The 13,453-nt window shown below is 39.2% G+C and overlaps 1 protein-coding gene across 1 annotated transcript in view; it reads left to right on the top strand.

Moving 5' to 3' along the window:
* CSMD1 (CUB and Sushi multiple domains 1) overlaps nt 1-13,453 on the top strand; it is a 2,075,474-nt gene that overhangs the window by 1,696,815 nt on the left and 365,206 nt on the right. Inside the window, exons 35-36 of the mRNA XM_089679519.1 lie at nt 620-744; nt 3,121-3,217. Coding sequence (XP_089535645.1) covers nt 620-744; nt 3,121-3,217 — 222 coding nt within the window. The remainder of the gene's footprint in view (nt 1-619; nt 745-3,120; nt 3,218-13,453) is intronic.

The following is a 13,453-nucleotide window of genomic DNA, read 5'->3' on the forward strand; positions in this document are numbered from 1 at the left end:
GCTCACACATTTACCATGCTGTCACTGACTGCAACTATGTGGCTGCTCCGCAATAAGGCCCACCTCCATGCTGCCACATATACTTATACAGCCAGTGTTAAGGGGTTTAAATGCTAAACCTCTGGTAAAATAAGAGTCTAGCTGCTCAACCTGTCCATAGCTCAAGCCTCAAAATGGTCACAATGACAAATGATAAGGGTCCCCTAAACAGGGATAAAAACAACAATAACAATCCTACAGGTTCTATTCCTGTTCCCACTCTATACTAAACTAGAAAAAAATTATTTGGTTGGAGTTCAACTATATTTGAGCTATACTGGATATGTCTCCAAAGTTCTATAGAGAAAGTTGAAGTCACAAGTCATGGACACCTCCCTTTTGAAAATCCCAGTACCGTGATAAATAGGGACATATTTAATGTGCCCTTCCACAATGCAGTGCTTGGTGCCAGACTGACCAGTAACCAGATCTGAGTATTGTCACACAACAAAGATATATCAATAGATAAATGAATAAAATATAAAATCACACATGTGTGCAAATAGTGACTTGTTACTATCTCTTTGTTTTTCTGTCTGTGGTATATACTGTACTTTAAACCTTATTGTTATCTTATCAGTCCCTTGTAGTGGAAATTTTACAGACAGAAGAGGAACATTATTATCCCCTGGTTTTCCTGACCCTTATGGCAATAGCTTGAATTGCGTTTGGAAAATCATTGTGGCTGAAGGATCAGGAATTCAGGCAAGTATACAAAAATAAGTAACATTGTTAAGGGTAAATGTGACATTATGTCTCCTGACAATGCTTTTATCATTCCTTTTTTTCAGAAGGCCAGCACCATCCTTGTTCACAAATCCCCAGAATCAAAATGTACTTCCCCTAGGTCGCACAATCATGTAAATTCTGGAGCCTGTGCAGTAGCCTTTATGTTTTGGACTGTGTTTACACAGGTCTATAGCAGGTCATAAACTAATGAAAATTGGACTGGTTTAGCAAGGAATGTCCAGCTTCACAGAAGTCAATTATTTGGCTAACATTCCTGGAAGGGACATGTTGGTAAATGTTTTTCACCGAATTAGCTGTAGTCGCTAATCAGTGTTTTCTGACCGTGGCAAGTGCCACTGTAAGAATACAATGTCCTACGGGAGAGGGAGGAATTCCTTCATCCACCTCATTTGTGTGGAAGGAGAAATCTCCACTGGCTGAATAAAAAAATGTTAGCTGAATATGGCCAGCTTAAGGGCTTGTTCACACTTGACTCAAAAACGCCCCTATAGCGTTAGTATGGGTGTTAAGGCTTTAATGAGTTTATAGGAAATTTACAATAATTAAAAATGCTCCCCAAACACCCTATATGCAGTTTTGAGACATTTTATAGGCATTTTACAAGTGTTATAACCGCAACACAAATGCCTATAATAAACTCTAATGGTATTAACACCCCACAAACACCTGCCAGGGCGTTTGAGGAGCATCGCCATAGATATGAATGGGAGACATTGAAAGGCTTCAACTCCTGCTGACTCGACATGAGGCTTCAAAATTGAAGCAGCGCTAATCCTTCATGGTTTGATAATGTGAACAGCACTGTGTGCTGCCCATAGTATAATTTCCATAGGCATTTGAGGAGCATTAAAAACTTCCCTCAAATGCCTGCTTTCAAAGCTACTGTGAACTAGCCCTAACACAGATAAGTCCACTTTTGCTGCCCTGAATCTTGTGACTTGCTATAAAGTTACAGTGTTACAATCCAAGGAATCACTAAGAAAAAAGTGACAGCCTTTAATATTTCCTGGCTGCTGTAGACTGATAACAACATTTCAACCTATTGCAACATTCAGAATATGCACAGTCAGTGGACAGTGTTTTTTAATGATATATATGCAGTTTTTAAATATGCTCTTGCTGTTTTACAGTATATGATGTGTTTTTTCAGCGAATGCAAATAAAATGACCTCTTGGACTGTTTCCTGAAATCACAGCAGTTGTTGCAATAGTCTGCATGACTAACAGCTGGATAGCTGTCCCACTGGCCTGTGTAGGTGCTCTCTTTAACCTACATTCACTGCAGAAATAACAATCATTTAAAAGTGAAATGACCCTGGTGACAAAATCAGATGCTGGTTACTTTTAAGATTTTTTTAATAGTCCACTATCAATGCTTGTATTGAGTACTTGCAAGCTGTCTTTAATGCTAATGTTGTTGCTTTTCACAGCAACACAATCAACATTTGGTAAACTATATGAACAAAGAAGCAAAACCGCCTTTATTTGACAATTTACTGTTTACTCTTTTTTAAGATATTTTATAATGGTCCCATTTATTGATCTACACCAGGTCAGACAGATATAAGCAAAGTGTCACACAGTAAAACTTAAATTCTGCGGTGAATGCTATGCATTGATGGGGGCCTTTTGTGATGATTAAAAGAAGTCGCGCATTGCAGAATATGCTTTTTTTCATTACAACTTTCCTTTAAATTACTCAAATGCTTGAAACTAGACTTCTAGAAGATATACAACAATGATTTATTTATATATTTATAAATGTATATATATTATAAATATAATATATATTTGTTTAAAATAAAACAATGTATTTTTAACATAAATAATATAATTATCCACATTTCTAAATATTCAATACAGGCTGGCAAAGGAAAATCAGCACTAGTATTCAGTCAGGCTGTGCTGCATGCAAATGTATTGATAGTAAGCATGCTAACAGAAGAAAGCAGTCTTTGCAGAGTGATGACTCGTTACTATGCTGTTGCTCCATTATTATCTATTTAGTAGGCCGAGAAGTGTTTTATCCACTAAGATGTCCTGCTGTTGTTGGAAGTCCAGCATCTGGCTGTGCTGTTTGGCAGGTGTGCACAGAATTACAAATCCTTTGGTTGGTAAAACAGTTTCCCCGTATGCATTTCAAATGTGTATTTAGTTGCTTTCCAAGACCAAGACTTGTATAAATGTTCTTCCTATAACATCTGCCTTGACACTGAACTTTAGCAAGCCTTGATTAAAACAAAAAAGACATCTTAGGATCTGTTGACACTTTACTACATACTATATCTTAACTATACTAATTAACACAGGTTGTTTTTTTTTTTTTTACAGATACAAGTTTTAAGTTTTGCAACAGAGCACAATTGGGATTCACTTGAGATATATGATGGCTCAGACACGACTGCACCAAGACTTGGCAGTTTTTCTGGTAAATCTACATTTATCTAATATATATTTTTTTTGTATAATATGCACATGAGGTCATTGTTTAATAATGTTTGCATGCTGTATGTTATTGGTATAAGCAGTAAAGTTCAAATAAGAAATATAATGTAACATTTCTGTTTGTTTTTTCCTTTTTGAAACTACTATAAAACATTTATCTGTCTAGATTGTTGACAGATAAAACATAGGAAAACGTGACATAGAAAAATAGGGAAATCTTCAAAAAAAAATAAGTTTGTTACTGACAGGTGAACTAAGGAAAGAAAGAAAATGCTTTTGCATTTAGCAAGGTGAAGATTTGTTCATGCATGGAGAACCTTGAAAAAAAAGCATCCTACATATATTCAGATGTGTGAACACAGTTTCAGGGGCTAAGTATAAAGTTAATCCTCTAATAAATTGAACCCCAGTTGCTGTAGTCATATACCATTCATCTTACTGTTTCTTAATTTTCCCAGGGCTAGGTTTTCCTTACTAAGGGCACAGCTACAGTTTCAATTTTCAAAACCCTTGCACAATCTATCATATAATATTAAGTACTTATATGACTACATGGCAGCAGATATTGATAACTGCATATAAGTGTCATATTGAAATATGTTCTATTAATCCCAGCTCTCTGTTACTGTGCAAATATCTAAAGTGCAAAGTCTCTTACGAAGACATAAAAAAATATATTACATTCGGAAAAATTAATGCTTCACCTGCATGCACAGTATGTGCTCCACCACCGGATTATAGTGCTGGCAAACAATGTGACCAGGAAAAGTGCATCTAGATATAAAGCTAGGAAACACGGCTTATCCAGACTCAGTGAATCCCTCTTGGAACTTTCACCATTGACAGTCCATCATCCACTCATATCAAACCAATCCAAAGCAGAAGAAAAAGGTTTGCATCAGTTTATTTTTAAAAACAAGCTCAAAACACTTACAATCAATGGTGACACTAGTAAAGCTCACAGTTTTGTGTTACCAAGCCGTCTCCAGCCACATTTTCAGACCACGAGAACGGACATAGTGTGTATGGCGACACAATTTTTTGGCATAAGTTTGGGGTTTTCATTTATTTGGGGGGGGGGGCATTTTTTATGTTGGGCAGTTATTTTAAATTTAGGTTAAACTTCTTTATTTTTGCTGTAAAGCTTCCTGCTAAAAAAGTAGGCTTTTGTTTCAAGGGTGATTTTGGGGTTGTCATTTTCTTTTAGAGGTTTCTTGATTTTAATAATACAGTATGGAAATAAAGCATTTTTTTAAGTTTGCAGTACTCAAAGCAAAACATTCATTAGTTTTTGACTAATTGTTCTTGTCCTATCCCCATAGTGAAAAATACAAGTTTGTTATACTTGTTGCACTAATTAGAAAAGTCACACAGATATCACACACGCACCTGAAGTTGCACTGCCATCCGTCTTTGAAATTGTGTGACTTCAAGTGAAGTCACACAATTTCAAAGTGGGATCCAGTGTGAACCAGGGCTAAAGGTGCATACTTACCAAGATCTGACACCCATTGCCTCCTCTTTATGACCAGTGCCGCAAGTCTTCCCTCCCTGGCTGCAGCTGCACAATAGAGCCCCCTAGACTTCTAGGAATGTTGCAGGTATAAAATCAGTTTATTGGTAATAAGGATTAAAATAAAAAAAAAAAGTGCAGCAGATGATCATATAGGAAGGATACGCAGCTTGTTTTTAACCTTCCTGGCGGTATTCCCGAGTGTAGCTCGGGGTAAAGTTTCAGTACCACAAGCGGTAACCCCCAGCTACACTCGGGCTTACCATGCGGTGCTGTTCCACGATCCCTCGGTCACTTACCTTGTCCTGCACTCCCGCGATGTCCCTCCTGCAGTGACCCCGGCAGTGTAATCCAGCCGATGCCGGCATCTGTCATCTGGGTTCCATCCCCTGCGAGTGTCGGGACGTACGGGGACGGAACAGCGGGAAATTTGAAAATGACAAAAAGTGACATTCACTAAAATCACTAACATCACATAGTAAAACATTACTGTATCAAAGCATTTCACATACATTTTGTCCCTAGTGCTTTGTCCTGTGCCCTGCCTGCATTTTTACTGTTCCTTCTGTCTGGAAACTGAGAAACGCCCATGGTGTTCAAAAAGCGTCCCTTTAGGTCAAAAGCGGTTTTAGACCGGCTAGAGAACAGCGATAGTAAATTAGAACCACTTGCAGAATTGAGTGATAATGATTTGTGGGGAAATTCGTCAACAGACACTGAAAAAGATTTTGCGACTAAGATCAGTGATGTGCGAACTTGGCGCTATATTTCAAATTTCAGTGTTTTTGGTTTGATTATATTATTGAATTAAATTTATTATTATTATATTATTATTTTTTATGATTATTTATTAAATTATAATTTATGATTTCGCGTTTCAAATTTTAACATACCTGAGATGTTTACTACACTCTTGTTCGGACAGATTTCAGTGTGTTATTCCTAAAAATTAAAGGCCTACAATATAAAACGCCAAAATTCCATGCAAAATAATGGTACCGCTTTGAGCACAAAAAATCTGAAATAATCATACTGCCAGGGAGGTTAAATACATCTCTTGGTTTTCTTTTGATCTTATACCCAAGTCTATATAAGAGTAAATTGGCACTTAACTGGTTGTTTGACAACATCTCTCTTTTCTCTGGTGCACATGGAGGGGGAAGGGTTAGTAGTATTAATAAAAATAGTTTTAGATCTGAACATAAAAGATAATTACATATTCAAAAGATGTTACATATTCTCAGTATGTTGTACTGCAATATAAAGATACTACAGTATTTTCCGGCGTATAAGGCGACTGGGTGTATAAGGCGACCCCCTAATTTTCCAGTTAAAACACAGGTTTTGGGCTATACTTGCCGTATAAGACTACGCCCCTTCCGAGGCAACACCATTTAAAAACATCAGATTTTTTTTATTGAAATGGTAATGACTTACCGATACTTAAAATCCTTCAAAATCCTCATGTTCATACTCTGACATCATAAGTTCATGAATGACATCTTGTGATACATTTGTAAGATAGTCATCATATGGATCAAATTCCAAATCAGATGGTTACTGCTGGATGTGCGGTAACACGGTAGCTTCGGCTACATACAGTATACATTATATATACAGCCCACTGGATGTGCGATAATACGGTAGCTTCGGCTACATACAGTATACAGTATATATACAGTCCACTGGCTGTGCAGTAATGTACATACAGTATACCGCGCTGAGTCAAGCTGGCTCAAAACAAATGTCTCTATGACAGATTATTCTGTCAGCCCGCTGGATGTGCGGTATATACAGTATACTGAGTATATACCACTGTGGTATATACAGTATAATGAGCCAAGCTGTTTCAAAAACGTACCGATACGTCCCTACTGTAATCAGCCCGCTGGATGTGTGTATGTACAGTAGCTGCGGCTACATACAGTATACGCTGGGCCAATCACGGTGAGCGATGTATTCTACGAATGAATACAAAGCCTGCTCGGATTGGCTAAAGTTGTGACATCATCAGCCCACCTCTCTGACTCAGCCAATCCGAGCAGGCTTTGTATTCATTAGTAGAATACATCACTCGCCGTGATTGGCCCAGTGTATACTGTATGTAGCAGCAGCTACCGTACATACATGCATCCAGCGGGCTGATTACAGTAGGGACGTACCGGTACGTTTTGAAACCGCTTGGCTCAGCGCAGTATACTGTATATACCGCACATCCAGCGGGCTGACAGATTAATCTGTCATAGGGACATTTGTTTTGAGCCAGCTTGGCTCAGCACGGTATACTGTATGTACAGTATTACTACACATCCAGCCAGCTTAACCCAAACAAACTCAAGGTTCACATTTTATACCCCGCGTATAAGACGACCCCCAATTTTTGGGGTATATTTTTAAGTATAAAAAGTAGTCTTATATGCCAGAAAATACTGTATATATCCCCCTCCCCCCACTATAGTTTGCAACAATGATATTGGATAATCTGGATGGCATTTGTGTTCATTGCACAGACATCAAATGCTCATGCAACTGATAGAAATGTCATCTCTGTGAAAAGGTCATGACTGTGGTAATTTGTACAATCATCAACCTGACTTAATCTTAGGTCACTGTTATGCTAACAAATTACACAAATAGTTTTTTTCTTTGCCCCTGCATGCTCACAATGTAGTATTGACGTTGGGGAAGAAAGCTCTCCTCTAATAAAAAGCTTTATCGTTCAGATACATTATATAACATGCATACTTATGTAATATCATTTTAATCAGCAGAATTTCTTGGTCACGTTTTAGGGTAAATATATGAAGGTGTGCAAACTATGTACAGGTTGCATGGGAAAAGGTACAAAAAATGCAGTTTTCTAATTCTTAATTTGTATTTATAAAAAAAACAGGAAAATAAAAATATACATATCCAGGGGCGCATGCGCGGCCGGCTCGGAGATGGACGCTCTGTAGCTGCGGCTCCGTCCATCCGCCAGCACTAACGCGGCACACTACGGCCCCAGGAAAAACCGACACCATACAGCAGTCCACGGAGGGTGCCCGCAGCCCACTAGACATGCCCCGCAGGAAAAAAAGCCCGGGGCAACCAGGGAAACTGACGAATTTCTTCCTGGCCGTTCAGCCGGGAATCCAAGATGGCGGCCGCCACGAGGATGCACAGGGAGACAGCAGAAGCCAGGAGGGGGAGTACAACTTCCAGCCTGTGGATCCCAGGCTGAGGCACCAATTATATCCAGGGGACCCGGGTGAGTTATCTCCCCCATTGTCACCCACGTACTGCAGCCATGTAAAATCTAAGCCTCGGCTTGACAGAGACCCTGAGGATGCATGCCAGGCCCTAAACTTTATGCCCCAGCCACCACTTTCCAACATGCCTGACTTAGACGCATTCCCAGTATCTGACCAACCGCTAACTGAAATTTGTATGAAGAATATGCTGACATTACTGCGCCAAACTTTGCATAATGATATTTCCGCGCCATTGGCCCAAATTACTACTCTGGTGCAAAGACAGGAACGCAGGATCCGCCATATTGAAACCAACATAGCGGATATAGTAGAAGCGCACAATGATTTGATTGATGCCCATGCAGAACACGCGTTAGATATCGAACAAATCAATCTCAAATTGGCCGATATGGAAGATCGCTCACGCCGTAATAACATCAAAATTAGAGGAATTCCTGAAACGGTATCTAATGAGGCATTACTTCCATATTTGCATCATTTCTTCAAGCTACTAATCCCCACACTCACTGAAGTAGAGGCTATAACCGATCGAGCACACCTAAGCCTTCTTTCTTGTCCGCAACTATTCCTAGAGATGTGCTTGTCCGCATACACTTCTACCATATTAAGGAAAGAATTATGATGGCGGCCAGGAACCCTCCTCCAATACCATCCTCACACACGAATTTGCGCCTTTATGCGGATCTATCCAAGGCCACACTTGCCAACAGAAAGAAAATGATACCAATCACGAAAGCGCTTAGAAATCACAATATGGCCTATCAATGGGGATTCCCCACTAAGCTAATAGTGCGCCATCAAGGCAGAATCTATAATATTAAAAACCTAGAGCCCGGCCTGGACTTCCTTAAAACCTGGAGCATTTTACCGGCAGACCCACAGAAAAACAACCCTGGTTCCGTTCAAACCATGGAAGCAACCTGAAGGGCTGAGCTGCACTAGCCGTGGATATATTTCCTGTCCTCTTTCCCTGGAGGCGTTCTTTAATCTCTTATACTTCTGGCGATCGGCCTGAACCAAATGATCTACAATTTCACAGTTATGTATAGATATGACTCTCTTGGGGGTCGTATCCTGTTTGATTCCCCCACCTTTGTTGTAGCAAACCTAGCAACACCGTTTACTTGCTTTATGCGCAAGTTTCTTTTTAGTGTTATTTTTCCATCCTCTTCTATCCCTCCTACTGGCACCAACAAGTGTTCACATCTGACACACTACTTTTTTCTTACGGCCATGACTACCACCGGAATAAACAACAATGCGACTATGCCTGTAAACCGAGACCCTAACTACAAATGATTACCATCAAATCCTTTAATGTGCGAGGCCTTAACTCCCCATTTAAGAGATCGATGCTAGCAAGAGAAATCCGGAAATATCATACTGACCTACTCTTCATGCAGGAATCGCATTTTGCCACGGAAAAAACCCTGAAGCTGTATTTACCTCGTTTCTCTCAACTATTTATGGCAACCAACGGGAAAAAAAAGAAGAGTTATTATCGCTATCAATGACACCCTCTCTTTCAAACCTACCTCTACTATAATTGACCCGCAAGGGCGCTATATTATCTTGATATGCCTAATTAATGAGATCTCGTACACCTTAGTGAACGTTTATGGCCCTAATAGTAAACAACTGAAATTTTATCGGAAACTCCACAACCTTATCTCCCAACATCAGAAAGGCAGACTTAATTTTTCAGGGATTAAATTTTTTCAGCAAGAACACAAAATCAGTCTTTTTGTGGACGACATTATTCTAATGATTACGAACCCCTGCAAATCTCTCACCTCAATACGCTCACACATACAAAAATATGCAGATGTATCTTATTACAAACTAAATGAAACCAAATCTTCAATTTTAAATCTTCATACTCCTCCACCGACCCAAGCTCTCCTTGAAAAACAATTCCCCTTTAAATGGGAAAAACACAGTATCCCATATTTGGGGATTAAACTTACCTCCACAACCAATCAACTCTATGCAGAAAACTTTAAACCCCTAATAGATATCATACCACAAGAACTTAGGAGCCTGCGCACAACCACGCTATCAATGCTAGGTAGAGTAGCTACTATTAAAATGTGTATATTGCCGAAGATATTATATATCTTCTGTACATTACCTGTACCTATACCCTCCTCCTTCTTCTCCGTAATGCAAAAAATTCTAAATAAATTTCTATGGAATTCTAAACGGCCCAGATGCTCTACAAACCTTCTGATCCGCCCGCCTTCCAGAGGAGGAGCTGGTCTCCCACATTTAAAATCTTATTATCAGGCGGCCCTACTAGACCAGCTCTTCTACTGGTGGCACCCTACTCAGGAAAAAATCTGGACTATTATGGAGCCCTCCAGATATCCACAAGGTGCCTTAAAAGATTTGCTCTTCGTGCCTCGCACAACACAGATTGGACATACTCACACACATCCATGTATTCAGGCTTCATTAACAGCCTGGCATGAGCTCTTGACAAGCACTCAGTCACAGAAAACTAACTTACAAATCCCGACTCCTATTTCCGCTCTGCAATTTCTTTCTCCTAATTTAAATCTAAAATCCTGGATAGAGTTGGGTATTAGTCATATCCAAGATATTTATGATAACCATGAACCCGAGTCATTCCAGACACTGCAGAAAAAATTTCATCTTCCCAATACGGAACACTTCACTTTTATGCGAATATTCCATTTGCTTCATAAAACGGATATTCCTGTTAAAATAGACCTCCCAGCTACTGCTCATCATTTCCTTCATAAGACCAATTATCCAAAGAAAGGGATCTCTACCTTTTATACATTACTAACTGAAGCATATTTCACGACCCACTCATCATCCCTTACTAATTGGGAGAAGAACGTCCTCTCCCCAGTGACCCCACAATCATGGCAAATGACTTTTATCACTACACACAAAGCTTCGAAATGTAGCTCCCACTGGGAATCATATTTAAAAATTCTCCACCAATGCTACTTGACCCCTGCCAAATTATCCATATATTATCCGCAGCAACCAAAAACTTGCTGGAGACAATGTGGTGAAACTGGTTCACTTTTTCATGTACTATGGTCTTGCAAGTCCCTCAAATCATACTGGAACAAAGTGTTCCAATTGATCTCCTCAGTCACAGACTCACCTACGACTCTTAACCCGGGATTAGCGCTTCTACATCTAACGATAGAACAATTCCCTGTACGCTCACGCACTATTATCATACACATTCTAGCAGCAGCCAAGACTAACATTATGAGGCTATGGCGTTCTACATCACCTCCTCTACTAGCCCGTCTCATTGCTGACCTCAACTTGCAATGTGAGATGGAAAAAAGAGCGGCCTTTCGAAACTCCTCTTACCACAAATTCACACTACACTGGTCTCGATGGCTAACACATCCCAATTGCTCAATCACATGATTACGAACCTTATCCCTAGGACATGCTGAATTTGCAGAACATTGGTGCCCCTTCTTCCCTTCTTCCCCCTTCCACTCTTTTCTATACCCGTTTTCACCCTCTGTTTAATTCCCTCACGGTTTTCTACTTATTATGATGGTTCACAATCTAATGAACATACCTCTCTTATAAGTATGATTATGTTAAACGAACTCCCAGCCTGATGGTGGGGGTTTAGTACCTCATTCTCATTTCATTTTCTGTTATTTCGTTTATGTGAACCTTGCACTTAATTATATCTAGATATTAACGTGTTTGTTTAAGACTTTAAACATTTTTAATAAAAACTATTTGAAAATAAAAAAAAATATATATATATATACATATCCAAATTCAGTACCAAATGTAATACCCATTTGTCCAAAATTAGACTGCAAAACCTAAAAGATATAATATACGAAACTAGGATGGCTAAACAATAATCTTTTTTTTTTTTCGTTCAACCAGCAAGTTGAACAAAAATAAATATTCAATTCTACCATCCACATATTCAAGGTGGATGGGAGAATCACTCCTGCTGTGCTATTGTATTATTCTGACTTCCCATCTAGCCTTCCCATCTAGCAGAACCTGGCAGGCTGGTTGTACATAAGTTTACTGACAGATTGACTTGTGTACAATAAGCTAGCCAATGGATAGACTGAATGTTTTCTAGTCCCTGCTGAACCAGGCAAATTTCGATCCATGTATGGCCGGCTTAAGACACCACCAAAATGAAAAAAAAAAAAGGATTCTTGAACCCAAGGTGATTTAGGGAAAACAAGGCCTGGGAACTCACATAATTGAATAAGATGTAAACCCTTACTAAATGTCATGTAGGTAGCAAAATTCTGTGTATCATGAAAGATTGATAGGTGGGTGGAGAGAATGTTCTTTTGTACCTTTTATTCCATCCTTTGTTGCATCTTGGTGCTATTTATGTCCCGCAGTCTCTCTACACCCTTTCTAAGTTCACATGCACTATGGCGATAACAGGCTGCGTGTGTTTTTTCAGAGGGCATATTACCTAATTGTTGCTGACTGCATTTTATTTTCATAGCTATTTTTTTGATGGTGACAATTTGAAATATGCCTTGGAAATGTGCATGCACAGAAGCCTAATGTTCCACTTGAGAGTGCATGTGATGTGATTTAGAGACAGGAGATTGTGGGAATCAGGTGTAGAGCATCATCACCCCATAACACAAAGTTATGGGGTGGCAAACTGTACTTTTATATTGGTATCAGCAGCTGTTATTTTCATGAAAGAACAAATAATCATAACTATCATATTATTATGTTAACACTTATGAAATTTTAGTGGCCGAGTTTTATTTTAACAAATGATAGCTAGATTCTTTGAATTGCAGTGCTGGAGTGCATTTTATTATGTGCCCTGTCTGTGTGCACCCAATAATATCTGTCCCCAACAACTGAATGCAAACTAGCTTATCAATTATCAACACTTTGGTTACACTGTTCTTTTAATTTGAACTTGTCAGTCTATTCAAGAGCTCTCTTTTTTTTGGAGCACCTCACTGCATCCTTTGAAAAAAATGAGAAAACACTGTATACTCAAACACCACATGCCCTCACCCCAGGTGCACTGCAACCTCTTGCCAAATACCTATATGATCCATTTTTCAAACTTATTAAAGCTAAGTAGGCATGGTTTGGTAAAAATTGGTAAGCACCCAAAACACATCCACACCCAGATGCATTGCAACCCCCTGCAAAATCCCCACATGCTTAAAGTATCACTAAAGACAAAACATTTTTTTTTTGCTTTAGACAGAGTGGAGATGGATTAGAACACCTGTCAGTTGTTATTGCTGTCTGTGCCCCCATTAGGGAGATTCACCCTCTCTATTTGTCCTGTTTACCATTGTTATAATTATAAGTGAAAGTAAAAGAAAATCCCACATTTTAGGTTGTCCTCAGAAAAGTAATAGAGGGGAAATCTTGCAATGGGGACACTGGGGTGTCTAGTGACCTGGGGGTTCCCAACAAATTC

Source organism: Staurois parvus, unplaced genomic scaffold (genome assembly GCF_062004578.1).
Source record: "Staurois parvus isolate SC_StPar_1 unplaced genomic scaffold, SC_StPar_1.0 ptg000226l, whole genome shotgun sequence".
Taxonomy (NCBI): Eukaryota; Metazoa; Chordata; class Amphibia; order Anura; family Ranidae; genus Staurois; species Staurois parvus.